General features: G+C 60.5%; 2 protein-coding genes across 7 annotated transcripts in view; both read left to right on the plus strand.

Annotated features, from left to right (window-relative positions):
• Nucleotide 1: 1 nt before the first annotated feature.
• On the plus strand, nt 2-12,225 carry SCAMP4 (secretory carrier membrane protein 4). The gene is made up of 7 exons (XM_060145696.1): nt 2-1,012; nt 1,368-1,416; nt 2,574-2,702; nt 2,993-3,149; nt 4,868-4,969; nt 9,963-10,080; nt 11,771-12,225. Exons 2-7 carry the CDS (start codon nt 1,410-1,412, stop codon nt 11,945-11,947), a joined length of 690 nt encoding a protein of 229 aa, XP_060001679.1. The 5' UTR covers nt 2-1,012; nt 1,368-1,409; the 3' UTR covers nt 11,948-12,225.
• Nucleotides 12,226-21,703: 9,478 nt separating this feature from the next.
• CSNK1G2 (casein kinase 1 gamma 2) overlaps nt 21,704-26,982 on the plus strand; it is a 28,208-nt gene continuing 22,929 nt past the window's right edge. For 2 of the 6 annotated variants that reach the window (XM_060145699.1, XM_060145704.1), the window contains exon 1: nt 21,707-21,968. The gene's annotated coding sequence lies outside the window, so the exon portion shown is untranslated. Of the gene's footprint in view, nt 21,969-26,982 lie in introns of all 6 variants that reach the window. The other 4 variants (XR_009539823.1, XM_060145698.1, XM_060145703.1 and 1 more) reach the window with 4 other exon arrangements.

The raw sequence follows: 26,982 nt of genomic DNA on the forward strand, positions 1-26,982 counted from the left end.
CCAAGAGAAAAAAAAAAACAGGTCGTTGTCTGTTGATAGAGGAACGAGGGTCCCTGGATCGGGGTGGCTGCTTCCGCCGACACCTGGGCTTGTACTGGAGGGGGCGCGGGCGGTGAGCTTCTGAGTCACGTGTGGGCAGAGCGGGGCCCCCGGAGTCTGGAAGGCTGTGGCTGGACTCTGGGGAGGAGCCCGGCCAGCCTGGACTCAGCTGACCACATCAATTGCCCGTCCTTCGCAGGTGCCCACGGGGTCACCAGAGGGGCCCTTGGGCTCTTCCAAGGCGGGTTAGCACTAGGACCCGTGTGCGAGGGGCTCGGAGCAGCCTGTTTGTCCATCCAGCAGATACATGTTGACTGACCACACAGTGCCACAGGGCCCTGAGACATCCCTGCCCTGAGCCCCCGCTCCAGCCCCCAGCTCGGGGATGCTCCCAGCCCGTGGGGACAGGTCAGGGGGGCTCGGCCAGAGCCGGAGCAGTGGGCAGACAGTGGGGCCTGCAGGCAGGAGGGCAGGGCCAGGCCGAGCTGAGGGTCCCGGTGGGGCCCTCACTGAGCAGGGGGCCGGGGGGTGGACCCAGGGAACTCTCGGTCACTGGATCCTTCCCACCTGGACCACCTCCAGGCAGGGCTCCCCTACCCACTCTGGTGCCAGGCACAGGGGGCAGTGCAGGGCCAGCTGTACCGTGAGGGCCAGGTGGGCGCTAGGCGTGGCCACATTGCCTGGCCCGTTTCCTGAAGATGACACCATCTGCCCACAGGGCCCTCGTGGAACAGGTGAATTCAGCTCAGTTACGTGCCTCGGTGGTGTCTCCTGTGAGGGGCTGCTCTGTGACACGGGCTCCTGGGCTCCTTCTGGGCAGGGCCGCTGGGTGCCGGGTCTGTCCCCTGGTGTTTTACTTGGATTGCAATGGGGTCCTTGGCCTTGCAAGACTCACAGGGGCAAAAACCGCAGACCAGAGAGGTTGTGTGGTTTGCCTGAGGTCACACAGCAATGAGCATGGACCCATTTATCGGTGATTCAGAGATTCTTTGTGGCCATAGGAGGTGCTCAGAGCCATCCGTGGATAAAGGGGAAGTTTGGGGGGTGGGGGAGATGAGGCAGGAGGGCAGTGGGGGTGGGTTGCCGGGATCCTCTGGCCTGATGCCTCCCCTCGCATAAGTGCCAGGCTGCCTGGGGGGCTCTGAGGTGAGGTGGTGACTGGGATCGCATGTTCAGGGCTGGGCCAACCTTTGGGCCAAGAGCCCAGATATCCCTGTGGACAGTTTGGTGGTTAGGACGGTGCCCGCGGTAGCCCTCTGGGACTGCAGCTGGCGTTGGGGTCACCCAGCAGACATGGGGACCCCTGACTGTGACTGTCTCCCCTCCAGGTGGCTGCAGGCTTCTGCCCCTGCCCTGTCTTCACAGCGGAAATGTCAGGTGAGTCCTGGCCGCGTCACACAGCGAGGGTTCTGGCTTCTCCACTCCTCTGGGAAGCGCTCGGGCGCTGGACGCTGTGCTGCGGGCAGGATCACGTCCCCATTGAGGCCCGTGCAGTGCCTGCCATGGCAGCACGTGCGCTAAAATGGAGCCATACAGAGATGAGCACGGCCCCTGAGCCGGGAGACACGCGAGACCGGAAAAGTTTCGTGTTGAAAACCATGAAGTCTGGACCCCGGGACCCTGGAACAGGACCCTATTGCAGATGTAACTTAATTTGAGGTCCCAATGGAATAGGGTGGCTCTGATGTCTCATGGCAGACGTCCTAAGAAGGAGGAAATGTGGGCACAGACACACAGAAGCCAGGGAAGATGGGGGCGGACACTGGAGAGACGGGTCCACAAGCGCAGGACGCCTGGAGCCCCCAGAAGCTGGAAAGGGCAGGAAGGACCCTCCCCTGGAGCGTGTGGAGGGAGCGTGGCCCTGTCACACCTGGATCTCAGTCATCTGGTGTCCAGAATGGAGATGGATAAATCTCTCTTGTGTTAAGCCCCCCAGTCTGTGGTCGTTTTGTTACAGCCGCCCTGGGAAGTTCATATGTCCCAAGTGCCAGAACCTTCCCTGGAGTCAAAGGTGTGAATGGCACGTGGGCCCTGCCGTGGAGTCTGTGTGTGTTCCTGTGACTTCTGAGAAATCACCACAAACTCAGTGATTTAAAATAAAATTTGTTCTCTGACAGCCCTGAGGTCAGGAGTCCGACTGGGGTCTCACGGGGCTGAATCCATGTGTGGGCAGGGCTGGTCCTTCCGGAGGCTCCAGGGGAGCAGTGGTTCCCGCCTTTCCAGCTTCTAGAGGTGCCGCATCCCTGGCTCGCGGCCCCTCCTGCATCCTCACAGCCAACAGTGCAGCATCTCCCATCTCTCTCTGCCTCTGATCCTCCCGCCTCCCTCTTATAAGGACCCTGTGATGACGCTGGGCCCCTCAGGGAATCCAGTGTCCTCCCCATCCCAGGGGCCTTAATTAGTCCCACCTGCAAAGTCCCCTCTGCCCCGTGAGGTGACATGTCCACAGGTCCTGGGACCAGATGGGCGCATCTTTGGGGCCGCTACAAGCTGATTGCAGTGTGGGTTTTGTTCTGGCTCCTTTGTCCTTGCAGAAAAGGAGAACAACTTCCCCCCGCTGCCCAAGTTCATCCCCCTGAAGCCCTGCTTCTACCAGAACTTCTCTGACGAGATCCCTATCGAGCACCAGGTCCTGGTGAAGAGGATCTACCGCCTGTGGCTGTGTGAGTGGACAGGGCAGGAATGGGGGGCCACCTGCACCACCCAGAGACCCAAGCCTGGGACAGGGGCAGGCTAGGAGGCCGCCCTGCACCCGGGCGGTGAGAGCCTGAGGGTTTGGTGATAAAGCTCCTTTCTGCTGAGCTCCTGTCCGGTGTGGATGGAGCAGGGGGCGGGGCTGGGCCCTCTGGACCCTTCTCTGGCCTCGGGGTCCCTGCACTCATGGGAGCCGCCGTCCAGGGGTGGGGGGTGTCCCGGCTCAGCCCCTCTCTCCCCCTTCGCCCCCTCCCCACAGTCTACTGCGCCACCCTGGGCGTCAACCTCATCGCCTGCCTGGCCTGGTGGATCGCCGGCGGCTCGGGAGCCAACTTCGGTCTGGCCCTGGTCTGGCTGCTGCTCTTCTCCCCCTGCGGCTACGTGTGCTGGTTCCGGCCCGCATACAAGGCCTTCCGGTGAGTGGGGCGGGTGGCCTGCACCCTCCAGGGGCCCTCGGGGAGTGTCTGGTGCTGACAGCCCCGAACTGAGGGGAACAGGCTACCTCACCGCGTGCGCTCCCCTCCGTGCCCGGCCCCGCGTGGGCTGCATCCTGGTCTGCATCTGCCGCCGGGCCCAGGTGTGAGCTCCACCCCCTCCCCTTGTCCAGTTCGGATGGCACTTTGTATCGGGTCTGCAGACAGCGGCCCACGGGCCAAAACCAGCTGCTGCCTGTTTTGTTCACTTCTAAGAATTTTATTGAGATCATATTTTTACATGTTATCCAGCTCACCTGCTTAACCGTTCAGTGTTTCTAGTATCTTCACAAGGTTGGACAACCATCACCACTGTCTCAAACCCCAAAGAGAAACCTTGTGCCCATTAGCATCCCCCCATCCCGCTCCCTAGCCCCTGACAACCATGAACCTGCTCTCTGTGTCTGTGGATCTGCCTGTTCTAGACGTTTCCTGTCTGTGGAATCACACACTGCATGTCCTTCTGTGTCTAGCTTCTCTCACTGAGCATCGTGTTCTCAGGGTCCATCCACGTTGTAGTGAGTGTCGGGGCTTCACCCCTTTGCGTGGCTGAGTGGTGGTGCCCCCGTGTGTGGAGGGACAGCAGGTTTTGTTTTGTTTTGTTCTTGTTAATAATATCGTGGGGTTTTTTTTTTTGGCTGTGTGGGGTCTTCGTTGCTGCGCTCAGGCTTTCCTTAGTTGCAGAGAGCAGGGGCTACTCTTCGTTGCGGTGCGCGGGCTTCTCATTGCGGTGGCTTCTCTTGTTGCCGAGCACGGGCTCTAGGCGCACGGGCTTCAGTAGTTGCCGCACAAGGGCTCAGTAGTTGTGGCTCACAGGCTCCAGAGCGCAGGCTCAGTAGTTGTGGCGCGTGGGCTTAGTTGCTCCGCGGCATGTGGGATCTTGCTGGATCAGGGCTCAAACCCGTGTCCCCTGCATTGGCAGGCGGATTCTTAACCACTGCACCACCAGGGAAGTCCCCCCACAGCTGTTTATCCATCATCCGTTGATGGGCGTTTGAGTTGTTGCCACCTTTTGGGTGCTGTGAATCTTGCTCTGTGAGTTCAACCCCAGCCAGCCCCCTGCTACTCAGGTGTGTGCCATGTTTGCCCCTGGAAGGTCCCTGAATCCAGGACTCAGTGGGAGTCATACAGGGCCCCTGGTGCCCTCTTGGGGGCAAGAATCAGAAACCTGCTCTCATGTGCGAAGCAAAAGGGGCCTGTTGCTTGAGGCCCCAGGCTGGCTGGTGTGACCGTGCGCAGGAACGGGGACCCCCGAGGGCTTCGGGGACTGCCTGGGAGCAGCCCTGAGCTACGCGGGCATCCCTGCCTACCCCCCCTTCCTCTGCTGTGGGTCCCCCGGCGCCTGCCCTCCTTTCATGAGCCGGAAGCGGCCTGGGTGAGCCCCGTGCAGCCTCCCTTGTCCGGGGCAGCAGGCATGGGTCCAGCATGCAGAGCACCTCAAATCCACGATGAACCTCCCTTGGGCCACGCGGGTGCGGGCATGTCCTTAGGACGCAGGAGGCTCTTAAACTTCCCAGGAGGAGTGTGTCTGGGTGACGTCCTCTGGGAAGGGCAGTGCTGGGCCCCTTCTGATGGGAACTGCAGGGGAGGGGCCGTCCCACTCCCGCAGCCTCTGCCTCTTCCTCCTCGGCCTCAGTAATGGCTGTTTTCCTTTCCTCCAGATCTGACAGCTCCTTCAATTTCATGGCGTTTTTCTTCATCTTCGGAGCCCAGTTCATCCTGACCGTCATCCAGGCTATTGGCTTCTCGGGATGGGGCGCATGGTGAGCAGGGCCCCCGAGAGCCCGCGACGAGCGGGGTCAGCTCTGGGGCCACGAGTCACTTGCTCGTACCGTTAGTGCAGGCTGAGCTCTGTGACGAGGACCCCAAAACTCCGACAGCCGGGACAGGGCTGACGTTTGCTCCTTGCTCTCGTCAACCCTCCAGGGAGCTGCCGGCTCGGGGGGCCGGGTGCGGCGGATCCGCCCGCCTTCTGCCGCCTCGTGCGTGGTCACCGGCCCCAGGAGGACCTGGGAAGCGTGGTCCATGGTGTGTCTGGGGGGTGGGAGAGCAGCTCGAGGGCCTGCCCCGAGCGGCCACCTGTGCCTAGGCCTACCATCTAGGGGGTGAGCCGTTTTCCATTTGTTTGCTTTTGGGGTATCATACGAGGTTTCTGTGGCTACTGTAACAAATTACTCCAGATTTAGTGACTTGAAATGAAAGAAACTTTTGTCATATTCTGGAGGTCAGAACTCACTTTAACCTGTGAGTGGGCAGGGCTGGTCCTTCCGGACGCTCCAGGGCAGCATCGGTTCCCGCCTTTTCCAGCTTCTAGAGGCGCCGCATCCCTGGCTCTCGGCCCCTCCTGCATCCTCACAGCCAGCAGCGCAGCATCTCCCGTCTCTCCCTGCCTCTGACCTTCCCGCTTCCCTCTTATAGGGACCCTGGGATGACGCTAGGCCCCCCGGGGAATCCAGGGTCATCCCTGTCTCAGGGGCTTTAACTTAATCCCACCTGGAAAGTCCCTTTTGCCACCTAAGGTGCCACATCTGCGGGGCCCTGGAGCAGGACGTGGCAGTGTCGGGGCAGCGGGTCCGTCTGCGGCAGGCAGTGCCCAGAGGTGGCGCTGGGCGGTTGCTCTTCCTGCCGCATGTGCCGCCTGGCGTGTCCCCACGTCTCTTGGTAGAATTTCTCGGCGTGTCGGGACCTTGCCCGTGTGAGCGGCGGGGGGTCTTCTGGGTCACGCCCTCTGGTGGATCTTCTGGCTCCTGGGTGGGGGGCGCCTGTTGCCATTGCCTTCTAGGTGTCCGTCCCCGTCACTCTGCCGTGTCCGCGGGGACGGCCGCCACGTGCCCTTGGCAGTGGTGAGCTGTGCGCGCTCTTTTTCTTGAGGCCCCGCTGAGGTTGCACGGCCTCTCGGTGTCCGTTTGCTGCCGGGCCTTCACCCCTCCCCAGGATGGAGCCTGTCACCCAGGGTCATCTCCAGGGTGCGTCTCTCCGGGTTCCTGACATTGCTCCCTCCCCGCATGGTGAGCAGACCCTGAATGCTGGGCCTCCTCTTGGCCGATGCCTTCCCAGATGCGGGTGTGGGGTCCTCAGGACCACCCCAAGTGCAGGGATTCACTGGGCGACCCCCAGGCACGGCCGAGACCCCATATCCAGCGGGAGAGTAGGTGCCCGGGTGGACTCCACGTTTGCATAGGCGGTGTTGGGACGGGGAGCCCCCGAGGTCTGGTCCAGACGTGGGCTCACGCTGGCACCCAGCCGCCTTCTGCCTGGCCCCCCATCGCCATGGTTTCTGCGCGGACGGGCAGGGCGCACACCTTCCTTGGGGCCCAGCCTGCAGAAAGGGAACATCGGAGCCCACCTTCCCACCTCCCGTGGGGGCCTCCCCAGCTGGTGACCTCACCTCGCGCAGGGGCTGCCCCGAGATGTTGCCCTTGTCTGGGAAGTCGTGGGGAGGGGGAGGGGGGTAGTAATAACAACGGTGACAGTGACGGTGACAGTGCTCCTGGGTGTGCAGGGGGGCTTGGGCACCTCCCAAGGGCTGGCTCATTTGCTCCCCTTGAAGGGGTCTCCTGACTTCCTAGTCTGCAGACAGGGGGACAGGCGTGGATGGGGGCAAGGGTTAGGGTCAGGGTTAGGCTCCATACCTGGTACCCAAGGCCCTCCCCTTCCTGCTGGTGTGGGCAGCTGTCCTGGCTCTGGTCCCGTACGGGGACCCCCGGCCTCCGCAGATGGGGGAGTAGATGGCGCCTGGCCCGGGGGCCGCCTCGGGGCTCAGTGCTGGGGCTGGGGCCGAGGAGCTGCAGCTCTGCCTGTCTGCGTTCACCCTGACGGGCCAGCCTGGGCTTCCCCCGCCTGGGGTCTGCCCCGCTGCTGAGCCTCCCCGCCCGGGGTCTGCCCATTCCAGGGGTCTCCTCCTGGCTGGCTGGGGTCTCCCTGTTCCCGGGGTCTCACCCTCCTGCCCAGGTGACCGCAGTCCCGCAGGTCACCTCCAGGGAGAGAGTGGACCACTCGGGGGTCAGCGTGTGGAGCCTCGGGGATGCCTTCCGGGGGCACCGGCTCCCAGCCAGTCCCGGGCCCGCAGGTCTGTCCCTCCCTGCTCACTCCAGACGCTTCCCTGTGAGTCCGTGCAGGAGGCGGACTTTTAAAACCTCTGAGACGTCTTATACGTAAAAGGCTGCGATGCTGCTTTGCGCCAGGAAACCAACAGTGACCCCAGCACCTCAGGTGCTCAGACGTGTCCTTCCTGCCCTCTCGTGACCTCACGTGGGGCTCCTTAGAGATTCACGGACCCGGGGGCAGAGCCCGCCGCCCACCACTCAGCCAACTCCCCGCCCACATCTGTCGTCCTCGCCTCGACCACATGTGGCGGGTGCAGTGCTCTTACCCGCCTGCAGGTGTCACAGGTTTCCACAGTGTTTCCGTGACAGGTCTTTCCCCGCGGGGATCCCTGTGGGTTAACGTTTGGCCTTTGCGGTTGGTTCACATCAGACTCCAGGTGAGGTGTGAACGCCTCTCTGATCCGGGAGCTCGACCGTCTGTAGTCTCCACGGTAGGGGCTTTATCTAGGTGCCTTCACAGCCAGAAAGGCAGCCTCTTAAGTGCATGATTCCGTGGGTTTCAGTGTATTTACAAGGATAGAGGTTCATCACCTCTATCCAATTCCAGAACATTCCGTCACCCCAAAAAGAAGCCCGTCCCCATCATCAGTCACCCACGCCCCCTCCCCAGCCCCTGACAACCACGCATCCCCTCTCTGTGTTTGTGGACTTGCCTATTCTGAACGTTTCCCATCCATGGAATCACATTCTGTGTGTCGTCCTGCGTCTGGCTTCTCTCAGTGAGCGTCGTGTTCTCAGGGTCCGTCCACGTGGTAGCGAGTGTCGGGGCTTCACCCCTTTTCGTGGCTGAGTGATGCTCCCGTGTGTGGAGGGACACGGTATGTGTGTCCATTCACGGACACATGGTGGATGCTTGGGTTGTGTGTGCCTGTCTGTTATTGCTTGTCATTCTGCTGTGCGGTTTCTACAGGTATCTGTGTGAATGTGTGTTCTCATTCCTCTTCCACCTGGTTGTGGAATTGCTGGGCAACACAGTAACTGTTTAGCTGTCTGAGGAGCTGCCAGGCCCTCCCATAGCCTTTGCAGGCTGCATCCCTGTGCTGTCCTTTTGCACCTTCTGTCCCCATATCCCTGGCTCTGTCCCCTCGAGCTCCTGGCCGAGTGGCCTTGGGGGAGCACCTGGCACCCTCGTGTCCCTGCCGCCTTGTCTCCAGGCCTGTCATCCTCCCTGCCCTCCCCCCACTGCCACTTGCCTTGGCTGACCCGCCTGGTGGGTGCAGCAGGCTCTGCACATCTGTCCGTAGCTGGTCGAGGCCGGTTTATCACCCACTGTCCTGAGTGGGTCACCCTGGGCTGTTGCTCTCTGGAAGCTCCGGCTGCCGGTCCCTCTGGGAGTCTGGGCCGTGGAGCAGGTCCGCATCCTACATCCCCCACCCTCCCCAGTGGCCAGGATCCATGGCCCCAGATCCGATGCGAGATCATTGGTCCCCAGAGGGGCCCCTCCTCCAGCAGAGCCAGCCCCTCCTCCCCTCCCAGGAGCCCACAGGACAGCATCCAGCCCCCCACTGGCCCAGCCCCATCTGCCTGTCTACCTGCCTGAGCCCCCCAGCCGCCCGGCTGTGCTCATACCCCTCAAAGTGCAAAGCAGCGTGTTCTGCTGTCCTTGTTTGTACACAAGGACGTCTCTCCTGGTTTCACAGAGGGGCGAGGCCTGTTCGTGTGTGCCTGCAGCGGGTTGCATACGTCTTATAAACTCTCTCAGGATGGATACATAGTGGATGAGCTACACCAGTTCCCTCTGGGCTGGGGAGGGGGTCGGCAGGAGAGAGACTGTCTATTGTGTTTTTTTTTTTTTAATTTCCTGAATCTTGAACAGTGCGGTGTCATTACTTGCTAAGAAGAAACATTCTCAAAAACACCTTATTTCCTGCCTCTCCCTCCCAGAGACCAGATGGGTGTTCTTCCGCATGTGGACTAGGGACGCACCCAGTGACCACCAGCTTTTCTCTTGTTTTGCTGTCTCCTTAGCAAACTGATGTTCCAGTCATTCCCAGCCAGTGGGCGTTTACAGGTTACCCTCAGCTTTTCCTTCTTACAAACAATGGCCGTGGCATAAATTTTTACAAGTGAAATAGTTGGGGGAAAAGGAATGAGCGCTGGGGCTTCCCTGGTGGCGCAGTGGTGGAGAGTCCGCCTGCCGATGCAGGGGACACAGGTTCGTGCCCCGGTCCGGGAAGATCCCACATGCCGCGGGGCGGCTGGGCCCGTGAGCCATGGCCGCTGAGCCTGTGCGTCCGGAGCCTGTGCTCCGCAACGGGAGAGGCCACAACAGTGAGAGGCCCACGTACCGCAAAAAAAAAAAAAAAAAGAAAGAAAAAGGAATGAGCACTTAAGTCTTGTTGTAGGTCACACCCCATTGCCCTCCAGGAAGGGTGCACCCCACACTGACAAAGTAGTGTTTGTTTCTCCATTCCCTCACCATGTTTGCCGGGACGATGGTGTGAGAACAAGACTTTTTCTAACTTGCACATCTTTGTTGGTGGGTTCGAGCATCGCTTCCTAAGTTTGTTGCTCCTTGTGAATTGCCCATTTTCTCTGCTGGTCATTTACCTTTTTCTTGTTGATTTATTGGAGCTCTTTACATATGAGGGATGGTGGGCCCTTGTCTGGCGGTCATGCTGGCTCCCACACGCTCTCTCGCCCCTTGCAGTGGTTGGCTGGCCGCGATTGGGTTCTTCCAGACCAGTGTCGGGGCCGCCGTGGTCATGCTGCTTCCGGCCATCATGTTCTCCATGTCGGCCGCCATGATGGCCATCACAATCATGAAGGTAAGTCCTCTGGGTCCGGAGACATCCCACTTCCTCTCTCGCATCCTGTGTCCTGACCTCCCAGCCCCGGGGGCTCGTCTTACCCTGTTTTGGGAGCAGGAGACCGAGCATCGGGAAGTGAAGTGAGCGCTGTCAGCAGGGCACACCCTCCGTGGTCCGGACCCTCGACTGCTCAGGCCAGGGCCCTGCCGTCCTGCCCACATGGCCTTCCAGGGAGGAGGGACTTGGGGAGACAGTGCCCTGTGGCCGATGGTGACCACTGCCTGCCAGAGCCCCTAGCACACGTGTCCCAGAGGGTGGTCCACACTGCCAGTTTAGCCACTGCCGGCCACTAATCGCTGTTTACAGTTAAATCCAAATTGAGTAAAGTTAACTAAAACTAAAAATTCCTTGCGTCCATCGCACCCACCTCCTCCCGAGCGCTCAGGCCGTGAGGGTCTGGCGCCGACCAGCTCCACCGTCACGGGCTCTCCTTGGACAGCCCCACTCCAGGCGTTTGGAGGCTTCCAGCGGGAACGTGAGCCCTATAGTCTGGGGGCATCGGCTGCACGAGGGTTGTCCTGGGGCCACGTGGAAACTGACGGGTGATGAGGCTGATGGTGCGTCCACCTGGCCTTCCCGGAGGTGACCCTCTCGGCCGTGCCCCTCCTGTGCGCCCAGTTCCGCTGCTCAGGGAAGCCAGCCCTACCTACAACTTTTTTTTTTTCTTTTTTTTTTCCTATGCTGTGGGGTTTGTGGGATCTTAGCTCCCTGACCGGGGATCGAACCTGCACCCTCGGCAGTGAAAATGCAGAGTCCTGAGCACTGGACCGCTGGGGAAGTCCCTGAAAGCTGGGTTTTGAGTCCCTTCCAGCCTCTGTGCTGTGGGATCTCAACTGTTTTGTCAGGTTTTGAGGCCTGCACTGTTCCGGAGCCCTGGGTCATCTGGAAGGACAGAGGGGTGCCTGCTCCTCCGTGTTTGCCCCTGAAGTCCCCTGGCTCTATGGATGACCCGAAGGGGGCAGGAGGAACCAAGGGAAGCTTGGGGAGATGCTGGGACAAAGGCGGTACAGGGATAGCTGCGGTTCCACCAGGAACATCTCAGCAGCAGACGGGAGGGGTTCCGAGCTGAGCGAGTCCTCCAGAGCAGAGCTGCCCCATCGGGGTCCCCAGCACCGCCCCGGTTTGGGGGTTCGCCGGGAGGCCATTGCACAGGAGAAAGATAAAGGACAAAAGCGTCAGCTTCGCTGCTCAAGAGCCTCAAGTTAAAACAAATGCCATCTTCTCAGTTAGTGGATTTGCTGGGACTTCCAGAAATAGCCCAGCCCCGTGTCCGAGGGGCCCAGCCTTCCTGCACGGTGGGGAGGAGGCAGTGGTCCGTCCCCAGAGGTCTCTGCTGAGGAAGTCATTGCAGAGATGCCCTTGGCAACACGGGGGCCCGGGGCCTGATGTGCCCCGGGGGTTGAGTCACCGGGTGGTCGCCAGGCTGCAGGCCTGTCCTGGACGAGCCCCTTTCCGCTGGGGTGGCGGAGACCCTCGGACGGGCAGGCAGTGGTCACAGCGCAGGCGTGGCCTTCAGAGCCCCCCCCCCCCGACCCCGTCTCAGCTTCTGCACTTTTTCTAAAGCTCCTGCAGTTTGTCATCTATTTAAGAAAAGCCCCGCCTCGAACCCAAGTGGGTCTCTCCACCGTCCTTTCTTCCACCCCCGCAGGTGCACAGCATCTACCGCGGGGCTGGCGGGAGCTTCCAGAAGGCGCAGACGGAGTGGAGCACAGGCGCCTGGCGGAATCCGCCGTCCCGGGAGGCCCAGTACAACTTCTCGGGGAACAGCCTGCCTGAGTACCCCACCGTGCCCAGCTACCCGGCCAGCGGCAGCCAGTGGCCTTAGGGGGAGTCCGGCGGCCCCGCTGCCCGCCCTCCACCGGCCCACCTGCCCCTCGCCATCCACTCCCACTGCCCTGGGTTTGGTGAGGCCCCACTGCCAGCCGGGACGGCAGACCCGGGGGCTCTCGGGGACCCGCCCCCGCATTCACCTCACTCCCGAGAGCAGGGCTCCCTGCGGGCTCTGCCCAGAAGCTGGCCGGCCGCCGCCGTCAGCAGAAGGCCACCCCCTGTGGCCCCGAATGCGTTTAGTCACCGTGACGTCCACTGTGCTGCAGCCACCCTCTCCCCTCGGGCCTTGCAGGTCAGAGGTGGGCCGCTGCCCCCTTTCCAGAGCTGCTGACGCGGAGAAGGGCCCTGGCCCTGCGTCCACCCTTCCCGGCCTCCATCCGGGTGGTCGCCCTCGGCCCAGCTTCCAGTAAGAGGGAAAGAGGGCGGCCTTCCCAGCACCAGGTTCCGGTCCCTGGTGGGAGACGGAGGGGCATGACGGTAGCCGGATCCTCCATGTGTTTCCCCTCTTGTGGACTTGCCGCCTCAGTGCCATGATCTGAGCTTCACCCCGTCTGGCTGGCTGTCCATCTGTCCATTGGCAGCTTACCTCCAGTCCCCCTGCCCGTGGCCACGCTCATTCCGAGACGCTCTCATCTCCCCCGGAGGGGTCTTAGAGCTGGGACCTTCAGGCAGGACCTCGTCAGATCTGACACCTGGGACCAACTCGCTCTGCGGGGAAGGGGAGCCACCGGTCTGTCCCCGATGAAAGCAGACGGGAAACCAGACGCATCTCCGCAGAGCCCACGCCCCAGGCCGAGCGCTGGGCCCGAGGCTCGTGGGCTGCCGTCCACACCGGGGCCGCGGGACCAGGAGTTGGAGTCCCTGAGGGGACAGAGGAGAGTGACAAGTCTGTGCCTTATTAGGAATCTGAACCCGCCCCTTCGCTCTGCCCTCCGGTCCTTCCAGCTCCTTCCCAGACAAGCAGCCTGCACCTGTGTGAGTGGATGGGCCCCCGTCCAGGCTCCCGGGCGCCCCGGATGCTGCCCCTCGGCTCCTAGCCGCCCAGCCCTCGGGGCAGGACGCCCTTCCTGTCGCACCAGCTGGGCCGCCCCCCAGGCCTCTGCCTGCTTGCTTGGCTACTCGTGCTGACCACCCCGCGGTGCCCGAAGGTGGCTGCGAGAAAGCGCCCGGGTCTGGGACCCTAATGGGCCCCTGAGATGGCGTCCCCAAGGCCACCTCCCGTGACGGAGGCGTGCGCCGCTCTCCCCGTGGGGCCGAGTCTCGCGTGAGCGGGGCGCCACCAGTGACGGGCGATGAGCAGGCGTCAGCCAGCCCGGGATCGCCCACAGCACCCACCCCCACCCCGCTCCTCGCTGTGCGTTGTGGTTTTTGTTACGTGAGAATATCCAGGAAATAAAGACATCCTTTCTGCATCAGAGGAGCCTCCGAGGGGGCTGTTTTTGGCGCCATGTGGTATCACCTCCGGGGCCTTCCTCCCCTGGGTCCCAGCGCCCACGGCCTCCGGTGGGATAAACCAGGACCAGGCTGTGCGCTGGGCCGAGTGCCGTCCACGCTGCCGGCCGCCCCTGCCCGGGACCCTGCCCCACCCACCGCGGAACCTCGCCCGCAAGCCATGTCCCTTCGTGTTCTTGCTTTCAGTCACATTTTCTTCACGCTCAGCAGCTTTCATCTGAGAAAGAAAATTTGCAGGAAGTGAGACACCAGCGCCACTTGCCGGGAAGGAGACACGAGGGCTGAAGTGGCTGAGATAGGAGCGGCGTGGGTCTGCAGAGGTCCCAGCCCGGCTCACGGGGGGCCCTGGTGGTGAAGTGGACACCCCGCGTGGACACAGGAGAGCGGCGGCGGGTCTGTTACCCCACGGACACCCGGGGAAGGAAACGAAGTCAGCAGAGAGGAGGCAGACGGAACCCAGAGCAAGTGGCGTGGGTTTCCTCGCGTCCCCCCAAGTTCACGTGAAGTCCTGACCCAGCACCTCAGAATGGGACCTGTGTGGGAACGGGGTCTTTGCGGGAGTAGTTAGTTAAGGGGAGGTCACACAGAAGCAGGTGGTCCTAACGCAGCAGGACTGGTGTCCTTAAGAGGGGGGCCGTTTGGACACACACGGGGAGGGGCCATGTGAAGGCAGAGGCAGAGATGGGGTGAGGCCGCTCCGAGCCTAGGGTTGTGGGGAACCCCGGAAGCCAGGGGAGAGTGGGGGCGGAGGAGGGCAGGTGGTCCCTGGGCAGGAGCCAGCCTGGGACCCCGGATCTCGGGCTCTGCCCTGCCGAGCTGAGGGGATACACGTGTGTGAGCCGCGCAGTCTGCGGTGCTGGGTCGCGGGCGGTGTAGGGCTCACCTGTCGGTGTGGGGGACGTGGGTCGGGGGAAGGGCATCCGCGTCCTCGGCTCAGAGGTGACGGGGACACAGGACAGGGTGGAGGTGAGGGGACCAAGGCCAGGTCGAGAAGGGGACCGTCTGCTGGGGCGGCCGTGACGGGACCACTGACCTGGGACCTAAACGAAGGATTTATCCTTCCCGGTTCTGGATCCAGGTGTGGCCGGACCGCACTCCCTCCAGACTCCAGGGGAGGGTCCTTCCTGCCTCTCCGACCCTCAGGGCGCTCCAGGCTCTGCCTCTGTCCTCACAGCCTTCTCTTCTGTCTCTTACGAGGAAACCATCCTTGGACTTGGGGCCCACCCCACATCCGGCATGATCTCAGCTGGTTCCTTACCTTTCATACGTCTGAAAAGACCCTGTTTCCAAGTAAGGTCACAGGTTCCGGGCCACCGCTCAGCCCGTCCAGGGAAAGAGAACCGAGGCTGCACCGAGGGGCTTGGCTTTGGGGATGGGTCCCTGGGATGGACGAGAGCATCATTCACGGGGGAAGGGGTGCAGGTGAGGGTGGGGGCACGGCACCTGCAGACGCCCGTGGGAGCCTTCCTGCAGGGGAGGCTGGGCTGAGAGCATCCTCAGTGGGATCCGAGGGGAGGGGCTGACCTTGGTCGGGAGCAGCGACAGGTCACCTCTGGTGACAGGAGGCCGGCGGACCAGGCAGGTCCTGCGAACTGTGAGTAGTTGATAGCTGACAGCTTCTCACCAGCTGTCCTCCAGCTCGGGGTTCCCTGGGCACTGCGAGCACTGGGGTTGGAGCATCTTCTGAGGATCGTCCGGGGTGCTGCGGGGTGTGGAGCAGCCTTGCTGGCCCCACCCCCTTGATGCCAGTAGCCCCCCAGTCGTGATGACCACAAACGTCGCCAGACATGGCCCCGTGTCCCCTGGGGGCAGGACCACCCGGGTGAGATCCCTGCTTTAGCTGCAAGATTTGACCTGGCAGATCTGTTCTCAGTGGAAGTCAAGAGCAGCAACTGAACTAGAAAACTTGATAAAGGTTTTTTTTTTTTAATCTGATTGAGGGATCAAGTACCCTCAGTTTCATGCCAAAGCATCGAGGCTGATGGAAGTCACTTCCAGGAGTAAGAACATAAAACAAAAAAAAAACAAAGTTTTTAAAAGGGGACTTGCCTGGGCGTCCAGTGGTTGAGACTCCGCGCTCCCGATGCAGGGGGCCCAGATTTGATCCCTGGTCAGGGAACTAGATCCCACATGCTGCACGGTGTGGCCAAAAAAAAAAAAAAAAAAAGGTAACTGGAAGCGATTTAACTTTGCTATGGAGAAAATGAATGATTGATCAGGATTACATTTGATTTGTAGAGTTTACTCCGAACCTACTCAAAGAAACTCATCAGTTGGGGGGTGGTGAATCTGGGTTTAGATGCTGTCTTTCATCAACAAAGACCCAGGGGCCAGGGGGCAGGTGGAAAGGTCCATGTAACAGACAACCACAGACTGGGTGGCTTAACACGGGCAGGAACTGACGCCCACATTCTGGAGGCCTGAGTGCAAGGCTGAGGTGTCACAGGGCCCTGCTCCCTCTGAGACCTTTGGGGGGACCCTTCCTGCCTCTCCCAGCTCAGTACTGTTATTTACTATATTAGGATTGAAGACAGAAAATTTTGAAACATTTGTTAATGTCATTTAAAAAATAAACTCATTACATTTGAACTTTTTTTTTGAAGTATAGTTGATTTACAATGTTATGTTAGTTTCAGGTGTACAGCAAAGTGATTCAGGTATACATACATGTATATCTATTCTTGTTCAGATTCTTTTCCATTATAGGTGTTTTTTTAACATCTTTATTGGAGTATAATTGCTTTACAGTGGTGTTTCCATTATAGGTTATTAAAAGGTATTGAATATAGTTCCCTGTGCTATACAGTAGGTCCTTGTTGTTTATTTTATATACTGTAGTGTGTGTATGTTAATCCCAAATTCCTAATTTACCCCCCCTTCCCCCTTTGGTAACCATAAGTTTGTTTTCTATGCCTGCATTTTAACGTTTTTAAAAACCACATTTTCCAAAAATAAAAATAAAAATAAAAGGATGAGTGACATTGCTTTCATTTTTCGAATCTCTGACTTGTGGCTTCAGAGAAGAGGAGCTGGAATCGCCCGTGGGCTCCTTTGCAGCAGGATGACTTGGACCCGAGACACAGATTGAGGGTGAAAGGTTTACCCGGGAGGCGGAAGGCATAAATGAGCAGGTCACAGCCGTGGGCAGTCAGGAGGGCTCAGTCCCTCGAGGACCCTGCCTCAGGTTGTCTGCCCGCGGGGGGTGCGCTGGGGGCGTTCATCCTCCAGCTCACACACCTGGGCTGGGGGCCGGGGGGCCTTGACTCTGCCCTCAGGTGGAGAGTGCTGGTCTGTGTGCCTGTGTCTGTGTGTGTGGACGTGCGTGTGTGTGTGTGTTTGTGGGGAATGTGTTTGTGTCTTGTTATGAGTTGAATTGTTTCTCCTCGTCACCCCCCCCCCAAATTTGTATGTTTAAGTCCTAAACCCTAGGACCTCACGGGGAGTATATTTGGAAATAGGGTCATTGCATGTGGGATTAGTTAAAATGAGACTATAGTGGAATGGGGTGGTCCAAACGCAGTATGGCTGGTGTCCTTATGCAAGGGGGAGTTTGGACACAGACAAGACACACAGGCAGAGAGAACACCGGGGGTGGTTGAAGTGATGCTGCCACAGCCAGGGAACCACCAGAAGCTCAGAGAAGGGCCTCCCCTCTCCCCTTCAGGGGGACACCTCAACCTTGGACTTCCAGTCTCCAGAACCGGGAGAGAATAGATCTCTGTTGTTGAAGCCACCCAGTCTGGGTGCTTTGTTACAGCCGTCCCCAGATACACACACAGATGGGTTGTCCTGTCGCCTGGCCAGTCTTCATCTCTGCTCCTGTGACCCCAGCCGTCACCAACCAGGTCCTTCACCCACAACCCAGAATGTCTCCCCACTGCCTCGTGGCTTCTGTTCACCCATCGGGTAAGCCGGGCATCTCGCCTCAAGCATCAGAAACCACCTCTGGCTGTCTCGAGACGGCCCAGGAATTCATTGGAATTGATTTTTCAGAGTAAATTGATTTATAGGAACTTAGCAGATACCCAAGGAATTGGTGAGAGGCTGGAGACCCTGAATCAGACCCCAGACCAGGAGTGAAGGTGGCTGTGAGGACCAAGAGATGCTAATAGAACATCATCTTTTAAAGCATCCTGCGTGGTGAGAGGGTAGGACGACGGCCTCGCCCCTGGAGTGAGCTGGTGGGAGCTGGCTCCAGGCTCCGAATCCCGAACAGGACTGTTCAGTGGCTGTTGTAGTCTCCTGGGGCTGCTGTAACAAATTAACACAAACACTGTGGTTTAAAAGAGCAGACCTGGGCTTCCCTGGTGGCACAGTGGATAAAGAATCTGCCTGCCTAATGCAAGGGACATGGGTTTGATCCCTGGTCCGCGAAGATCCCACATGCCGTGTAGCAACTGAGCCTGTGTGCTGCAAGTAAGGAGCCCATGTGCTGCCACAACTAAGACCCAGTGCAACCACATAAATAATTTTTTTTTTAAAGAGCAGAAATTTGGGGATTCCCTGGCAGTCCAGTGGTTAGGACTCTGCGCTTCCGCTGCTGGGGGCCTGGGTTTGATCCCCGGTTGGGGAACTAAGATCCTGCAAGTCACGTGGCGCGGCCTAAAAAAAAAGAAAAGAAAAAACAAAAGAGCAGAAATGTATTCCCTCCTGTTTCTAGAGGCTGGAAGTCTGAAATCAGGGTGTCAGCTGGGCTGGTTTCTTCTGAAGCCACCAGGGAGAACATTTTCCATGTCTTTCCCGGCTTCTAGTGGGTCCAGAAATCCTTGTCATTCCTTGGCTTGTAGACACATCACTCCAATCTCTGCCTCTGTGGTTATGTGGCCTCTCCCTGTGTGTCTGTGTCCAAATGTCCCTCTTCTTACAAGGACACCAGCCATTGCATCAGGGCCGCCCTAATCCAGTGCGATCTCATCTTAACTTGATCACGACTGCAAAGACCCAATTTCCAAATAAGATTGCATCCCAGGTCCCAGGGCTCAGGACTTCAACATACCTTTTGGGGACCACAATTCCTAACAGTGGCTAAATCTGGGTGCACATCTGTATGCGTTTCCTGGGGTGGCCGTAACAAAGTACCACAAACTGGGTGGCTCAAATCAGCTATTTATCCTCTGAGGGTCCTTCCTGCCTCTTCCAGCTTCTGGGGGCTCCAGGTATCCTTGGTTTGTGGACATATCCCTCCAATCTCTGCCTCCGTTTTCATGTGGCTGTTTTCTCTATGTGTCCCTCTTCTTATAAGGACGCAAGGCATTGGATTTAGGGCCACCCTAATTCAGCATGACCTCATCTTAACTAATTACATCAGCAAACACCCTATTTCCAAGAAGGGTCACATTCTGAGGTTCCAGGTGGATGTGAATTTGGGCGGACGCTATCCAACTCTCTACCTTGCCCAGGCCTTGGCCCCCGGTAGTGGGGCGAAGGAGCTCCTCATGGGGGCTCCTTGGGGACAGGTAGGACATTATATGCCCAATGCTCGGGTGACTAAAGCTTCCTGGTTTGGTGGGATTTTCGGGATTTTAGCAATGAAAGGTCCGGGTCCCAGGAGACCCGGGTATATTGGGGTGCTTGGTCACCCTACACTGTGTCTCAACAATGGGGGGTGGTGGATGCCAGAGAAACCACACAGTGGCAGAAGGCCACCATCTGGGTCACATCTCACACAAGTCATGTACCTTGGCCTCCATCCGCTGAGCAGTCCTAGAGGAGGATCTGATTGGCTCATGCTGGGCCAATCAGAGATGGCTGGGAAGTCACATGGTACAGACCTGATTGCTGGGGGCTGTTCTCAGAGGATGGGGAGGCCCCTGGGGTGAACAGTTCGCTCCGGAGAGCTTCTGCATCCTCAAGGCCTTGGTTTCTTCCTGGTGTCTTCTGGCCTCAGTTTTCCCTCCATAGTTCACAATGACCAAAGAGAGAAATCTGATTTGTCCCAATCACTGGTGAGCTTATGGCGCCAGGCCTCGCCTGCAGCCACTGGGATTGAGGGGGGGTGGTGCTGGGCCCACCCTCTACCCACTGGTGGAAGGCAGCAGCATTGGAGGTTTGAAGCTGGGAGACACTGGGCACGTCACTTGGCCTCTGTAATGCTCAGTTTCCACAGCTCGAAAATGGAAATGTATGTGTCCAAGTTCCTGCCCCACTGGGGCAGAGGCCTGGCTGCAGGGAGGGCTAATTCCATTCAATTCAACAAAAGCTAACCGGGGCACCCGCTTGTGTCTGTGGGCTGGTGCTGGACACCAGGACGCAGCCCTGATTCTGTCCTGGGGTCTCTCCATGCACCTGCCTCTTACAAGGGTAAAGGAACAGAAAGGGGTGCTTCCTGCTTGTCTCTTCCCCGAAATCTACAGCTGTTTGGGATTTATTGGGAGGCTGGGATGTTGTTCGACTTTCCCTGGTAGATGGGTGGGGTGGGGGGAGGGGGCAATGTGGAGACTAGCTCATCCTCTTTGCAATGTTCTTATTATTTTATCGAGAGCCCCAAATGGGCTGTTTCCTACCCCAGCTTCCCCAAATGGTGTCCCCATGATCAAAGCCAAAAGGAAGCAGGAACATGTGGTGCACCTTTGAAGTGGGTTAAAAAAGAGGGAGCATGAAAGGCTGTTTGCTTTTTCAAAGATCCCAAGTGATTAGAGAGAAATATGTCCATTTGAGGCAGAAGGTCCTATGCTGGCAGGTCTTTTATTCACTAATTCATGGATTCTCATGATGTACCCGAGGGGGCTATCGTTAGTTACAACTTGCAAACGAAGATGCAGAGGACCCGAGGGGGTTAGTGACCTACTCATAGTCACAGAGCCTTTGGCTGGCACAACCCCAGTCCCGTGGCCTTTCTGCATTCTTTCCTTTGCACAAGCCCCCCTGCCTTTTACAGGGACAAGGCTGGAGCTCGGGTTTAAGGCTCAAATACATCTGGAGGAGAGGCCATCATGCCTCCTGCTCCCCTGGGAGTTGAGCACCTGTGGGCAGATTTTTTTTGAACGTCAAGAGTAGGTGCCTACAGGCACAGCAGTGAGCAAAACAGATTCAGTCCATGTTCTTGCACAGCTGGTGGAAGCCTTTGATTTGAAACAAAGTTAAGGCTCAGGTTGGAGAGGGTGAGGATGCAGTGAGAAAGGACAACAGGGGAACGTGGCTTGGGCTTCCCGGAGGCGGTGACATTGCAAGTGGGGCTGAAGGAGGAGGACTGGGGCAGGACAAGCCCTAAACCGTTGTCATTTCGCCGCCCCCCTCCAGTTTAATTCTCCTCCCCCGTTTTTGGTTGCTGAGACCATGGAAATCTTCCCGTCTGCTAGATCTAGCTCTTAGCCCTTAGGGCCTGGCCCTTGGTCACTCTGCCCCAAGTCACCTTGTAACACCATCTGAAACCGTCGTGTCCATTTATTCACCGTCCTGTCCATCCCCCGGCTCAGCACTTAGGACTCGCTGGGAATCCATGCCAAGAGCCTAGCTCACCATTCTATTTTCAGAGCCGCTGGCAGGCACTTAATAAAGATGAGAATGAGTGAGTCTCCTCCAACGGTAAAAATGCCCCGCCGGAGGAGGCCCTGTCCCGGGGGGAGCAGACACTCACTGCAGGGCCCTTGCCAGTCGCCCCATCCCCAAGCTTCCTCTCGGTCCGGGGTGGACTGACAGTGCGTGAGCCAGCACTCTGCAGACGACACTTGTTGAGCGCCAGCTGCGTGCCAGGGCCCGTGCTCGGCCGGAAGGCCCAGATGGACCAGTGCCTTGGGTGACCCCCTCCTTGGCTCCTCGCTTACGTCACTGTTTCTTAGGACGCGGAGAAGCGCCGCCAAGCCTCTCGCCCGTCGACCTAAAGTCCTCGCCCCTGCCGGTCCCACCCAGCCAACTCCCGCCGCCCGCTCCGGAAGTCGGCCTGCCCCGCGCTGACCACGCCCCGCGGCACCGCCCGGCCGTGACGTCAAGTGGCGAGACCTTGACGTCACAGGAGCGCGGTGGGGCGGTGTCCGGGCGACCGGCCACGCGTCGTCATGGCAACGGCAGGGTGGTCCAGGGCCGGCGGCGGGAGCCCCGCCTCCCGGGAGGGTGGATGGGGTCCGGTTCCTTCACCCCGCCCGTGCGCGCCCTCGCGGCCGCGCGCCTCCAGTGGTCCCGGGGGCTGCGGCCCGGCCGCGCTGGAGCGGCCGCAAAGCGCGGCGGTCGTCGCGCGGCGCCACCCGCTGCCGCAAAGCGGCGGGCGCGCCTCCGGGCCCCGCCCCGCGCGGTGACGTCACGCGCGCGCCCCAGGGCCGCCGGCCGCTGCGCAGTGGGCGCCGGGCCCTCCCCCGCGACGCTGGCGGCGTAAACGCGGGCCGCGAGCGACGCTGCGAGACCGGGGCGAGCCGGGCGCCCGCGCGGCTGGGACAGCCCGCGCCCAACATGCGGAGGCCGGCAGCTGCAGCGGCGCCGGAGTGGGGGCCCGAGCGGGCGCCAGAGCCGGAGCCGGAGCGCGAACGGGGTCCGGAGCGGGGGCCCGCGCCGCGCTGCTGAGGGAGCCCGGGCCGCCCAGCCCGGCCGCCCGGCCGCGGGGCCACGGCCACGACCACGGCGGAGGCCGTCAGGTAACGACGCGGACGCCCTTGTCGGCGGCCCCACCCCCGCGGACTCCCGGACCACGCCGCCCTTATATCCCGAGGACCTCCCAGTTCCGGCACCTCGCAGCCCCTACATCCGCACTTCGGACCCCCGCAGACCCCTGCATCCCGTGTCCCGCACCCCGCGGACCTCACAGTCCTGACCCTTTCCTGTGGACCCCTGCACTGCCGACTCTGCTTCCCCACTGCCCCCTGCACTGCGACCCCACTGCCCCCTGCACTGCGACCCCACTGCCCCTCCAGCTCACTGACCCCCACACTCTAGACCCCAACCGCTTAGCACTTCTCCCCTGCACCCCTGATCTTGCCGCCGCCAGCGACCCCCGAACTCAGGCCCTGTCACCTCTCACCCCCACTAATCCCCATACTGCAGACCTCATTGTCCTTCCTGATTCCTCACTCCAGACCCTACTGTTCGCTCACTCCAGACCTCAGTGTCCCCCACTGTCCCTCAGCCCCACCCCACCTCCCCCCTTCACCACCCCCCAGCGCTCAAGCCCACGGTCCGCTCCCCGCGTCCTCCCACCCCTCCAGCTCTCTCTACTGGGCCCATCGCTCCTCCCCACGCTGGCGCATACACTCGCCCCTCTGTGGCCCTGCAGGTTTTAGCGGGGAGCTGGGAGCAGGGAAGGGGAGCAACAGTAGGGGTCTGGTCTGGGGGACCTGTTGTGGGCTGCTCAGGAACTCCCGGCTCTCGCCTGGCTGCGCCTCCCCCTTCCGCCCTCGCCACCGGCTTTGTTTTCCGGAAACACTTCGGATCAGGGAGGGGAGTGCGATGTCTGCGTGCCCAGCAGCCACACTCATCCCCTCCCTGCCCTGTGCTTCCCCTGTTTCCTCTGCCCCTGTTTTCTCAGGGGAAGTGTGTTCACTATCGGGCTGGGGGCTGAGAGCACTGCTGTGACGTCCGAGGCGTCGTCCTGGGCAGGCTTTGGGCAGCTGGGGTAGTCCCTTGGCCTCCGGATGGCATTGTTTGCAGGAAACGGCCTGGAGAGCTCTGTGCACATAGGTGGAGCCTAGCATTCTCTCCCCAACCCCTTCCACAGGGGGACCCTGGCCAGGCCAGCATCTGGGACTCCAGGGTTGTTCACACATCCATCCTGAGGGGCTTCTGGGGGTCCCCCGTCCCTGCCCCAGGGGACACGGACAGGCTCAGTTGGCGTTTCCGGGCCCCCACGGGCTCCTGTGGTTCAGGGATGTGAGAGATCCGTGGGAGAGCACAAAGGCTCTGACCTGGAGGCAAGACCGGGGGCTGGGGGATGGCTCTGATTGGAAGGAGGTGGAGGCTGTGCTTGAGGGGAACCGGCTGAGCTGGGCCGCCGGTTTGAAAGGGGGAAGTTTGTGGTCCTCGCCAGGAGTTCGTTTTTATCTGCTGCGTCTCCACCAAGTTGTGGCTCCGCAGGCACGTGGCCAGGTGGGTTGGGGGGTTGACTGTAGCGCCCCCAGGAGCGCACACAGGCTTGGACAGGCCCGCCTCACTGTCTCCGCGGCCCCAGGTGTTCAGTTCCCCGGCTGCGGTGGTGTCTGTGGCCCTATCTCTGAGGAGTGGAATGGGAGGGCCACTTGGGGGTGGTGGGTGTGGGCCGGGGGTCCAGCTGGTGGGGGGCAGCTCCCAGGCTGGGGGCCAGTTGTATGTGCTGTGTTTGCCCGTGGAGGGAGGGAGGGAGGTCGGGAAGGAGCTGGCTGGACCCCCACCCTAGGGGTGGGCCAAACCCTGGGGTCTGCAGCGGTCATCCAGCCCGGTTCTGGTTTTTCCGTGTGCAGTTGCCAGTTGGGTCTTCTGGTCTGATTTCGAGTTCCTCTAAATTTTTCTGAAGCGGGGTGGGGACAGGCGTCTCATTCCCTGGCTCAGAGATGTGACAGCAGAGCCGTGTGTACACAGACTCCTCTGAACTGCTGCTGCTGGTTCCATCTTAACCTCCTCCTTTCAGCTACATAGTAATTACCTCTGGATTGCAAGAGGAAGTAGGTGAGGTTTGTTGGTTTTTTTTTTTACACTGAAAGCTTTCTATCTGTTCGTCCCAGCTCTGGGGAAGCCAGCCAGCCAAGAGGCGTTCCGGACAGCTGCAGGGGCAACCTGTGTCCTTGGGGGTTTACTGGTGGGTCTGAGCGAGCCCTCATTGTGGGCCCAGTCCCCGCAAGGTTGTACCTGGGGAAGTAGCACCTCTCCTGGACGTCCTGGAGCACCAGGAACTCCTTGTTCCAGTGCTGCCTGGGCCACCTCAGAGCAGCAGGTTTTCTCCTCACAGTTGTTGTGGGTTTGGGTTGCTGCCTGCCCCCCCTCCCCCCAGAGGCCTTACTGGGAGGCCTTACCAGGCTGCAGGCTGGGGAGGGAGCTGGCAGCGGGGTGTCATGGCCAGGGGCGTTGGGTGGGTCAGCATGGGTGGTGCGTGCAGCTTGGGGTCGTGGTCAGTGTCTGGGGTCCAGCTGGTGCTGTCACGCCCAATGGGGGCCTTGCTGTCGTGATCTAGGCAGCGGGGTGTGCTCGGGAGAGCTCTGGCCGTCGGGTCGGGAATCTTTCCGCCGTGGAGGAAGGGTCCGCCAGGCCCGAGACCTGGTAGGTGCGGAAGGCCCTACCTCGGGCAGCTCCGTGTCTGCCCATCCCCGTTTGGGAGCTTTGGGGGGCCTGTGCTGGGCGATGGCCCAAGTGCCCATCCTACAGATGAGGAGGTGAGGCCTGAGTGACCTCCAGTAGGAAGACCTATGCTCCCTGGGCTCCTCTGGCCCACAGGGGCTGCGAGTACCCATCTCCTCTCCTGGCCTCAGCCCCTCCCTCCTGCCCTGTCTTCCACAGGAGCTTCTGGTCCAGGCTGAGCCCACGCCCGCCTTTGTAGCGCGGGGCTCCATGCAGAGGGTCGGTGGGACTCTCCGGGAGAGTGGCTGGTAGCAGCACTTCCTTCTCCGAACCCCATGCGTCCCCTGGTACCCGGCACGGTCCACGGATGTGCGCCCGCCCTGCTGTCACGCAGCCCTTCCTGTAAGCCCCTTTCAGTGAGCGGCAGAAGCCAGGTTGCTCGGAACAGACCGCGGTGCTTAAATTCCAGAGGGCGAGCCCCTCCCCTCACCGCGGAGACCCAGCCTGCAGAGCCCGTGCAGCCCCAGCCTGCAGAGCCCGTGCAGCGTGCGTGCGGGGCGGCAGGAGGTCCCAGCAAGTGCAGATGTTGCAGTGCCTGAGCACCCCTGGTGCGGGACTGCTCTCCCCCGGTGCCCCCGCCAGCAGCCCGTCCTTTGGAGAACAGAGAGCTGCCCACCGTCCTCCCGCTGTTCGGAGCCTCTCCTGCCAGTGGCGGGCAGGGGCACCCAGGTGCTGGATCTGGTCCCGGGTCATCCTGGGTCATGGTAGGATCGCTATTTAAAGGTAGAAATAGGGGCTTCTCTGGTGGTGCAGTGGTTGAGAGTCCGCCTGCCGATGCAGGGGACACAGGTTCATGCCCCGGTCTGGGAAGATCCCACATGCCACGGAGCGGCTAGGCCCGTGAGCCATGGTTGCTTAGCCTGCGCGTCCGGAGCCTGTGCTCCGCAACGGGAGAGACCACAGCAGTGAGAGGCCCGCATACCGCAAAAAAAAAAAAAAAAAAAAAAAGGTAGAAATAGATATACGGTATGTATCACAACTTTACGTTGGTCTGTGATGCACCTCAGTCTTAAAAAGTTGTTCTTGGGGACTTCCCTGGTGGCACAGTGGTTAAAAATCCACCTGCCAATGCAGGGGACACGGGTTCGAGTCCTGGTCCGGGACGATCCCACAAGCCGCGGAGCAACTGAGCCCGTGTGCCACAGCTACTGAGCCCGTGCTCTAGAGCCCGCGTGCCACAACTACTGAAGTGCGTGCGCCACAACTACTGAAGCCCGTGAGCCTAGAGCCCGTGCTCGGCAACAAAGAGAAGCTACTGCCACGAGAAGCCCGCGCACCACAACGAAGGCCTAATGCAGCCAGAAGTGGAACTTCCGCCCTCTTGAATGAAGGGACAGCCCTGCCTGGTGTTGGGGGCCAGGCCGCTCCCCCGCCAGCCCCCTGCAGGACGTAGGGTTGCAGGGCAACGTCGCTCATTGTTGGGCCTTGGTGAGTGTTTGCGGTGCCCCCTTGCGGCCGTGCCCGTCATGGGGGGCTCTGCTCGCTGTGGTTCCAGAGCTTGGCTGGTAGGCACGTGGCAGAGCTCTGCTGGGCGCCCAGTGGGTGACCCAGCCGGGACCGCGGGGCAGCTGGCTGGGGAGTAGGCTGAGATTAAGAATCCCAGGCAGAGAATTCCGGAAAGACTGGGGGCTTTCGTGGGGGGACGGTGGGGTGGTGAGGGCTGAGGTTGGGGGAGGTGCCTGGGGACACGTGCAGGCTCCCTTCCTCGTTGCTTCTAGAACAGGCCTTGGGTGTCATTTCAGGGGGCCACGCTGGGAGACTGGTGTCTTTACAGAAACTTGACCGTGCTGTGTGCCAGGCCGCACCGTCTCGGGGATCACCCACATGAACGGGCTGGCCTTGAAGCCAGCCGCTCGCGTAGCTTAACCCGAGCGGGCCGGGAGGGCCCAGGTCAGTGCCGATAGCTCCCAGGACCCCTCGTGCCACCCTGTGCGCCTCTTGCCCCACCAGTGCCCCACCTCCACCTTTGCTCTCACACTTGCACGGGGGCAGTTTGGGGAGCTCCCGCCCTGGCCTGGGCCCTCCCTCGGACTGCCGGCCCTCAGTCATGAGCTGCTTGTTTCCTGAAGCTGCAGCCATGGGTCTAGCGGGAACCTGCATGAGGGACTCTTTCTAGAACCAGGTCTCTCCCCTCGGCACTGTGGGCGTTGGGGCCGGGTCATTCTCTAGGGCAGCCCCGTCGTGACAGCCGCAAACATCCCAGGCGCTGCGCGGTGTTAGGGCGGCAGGATCAGCCCGGCGAGCACCCCAGCTGGGTGTTTCCTGCACTCCACAGCCTGCTGTGAGGGCCCGGTGGGTGCCCGTTTCAGGTGCTCCCTGAGTGCGTCTCTGGGCCTCCACAGGCCCACC

Source organism: Lagenorhynchus albirostris, chromosome 3 (genome assembly GCF_949774975.1).
Source record: "Lagenorhynchus albirostris chromosome 3, mLagAlb1.1, whole genome shotgun sequence".
Taxonomy (NCBI): Eukaryota; Metazoa; Chordata; class Mammalia; order Artiodactyla; family Delphinidae; genus Lagenorhynchus; species Lagenorhynchus albirostris.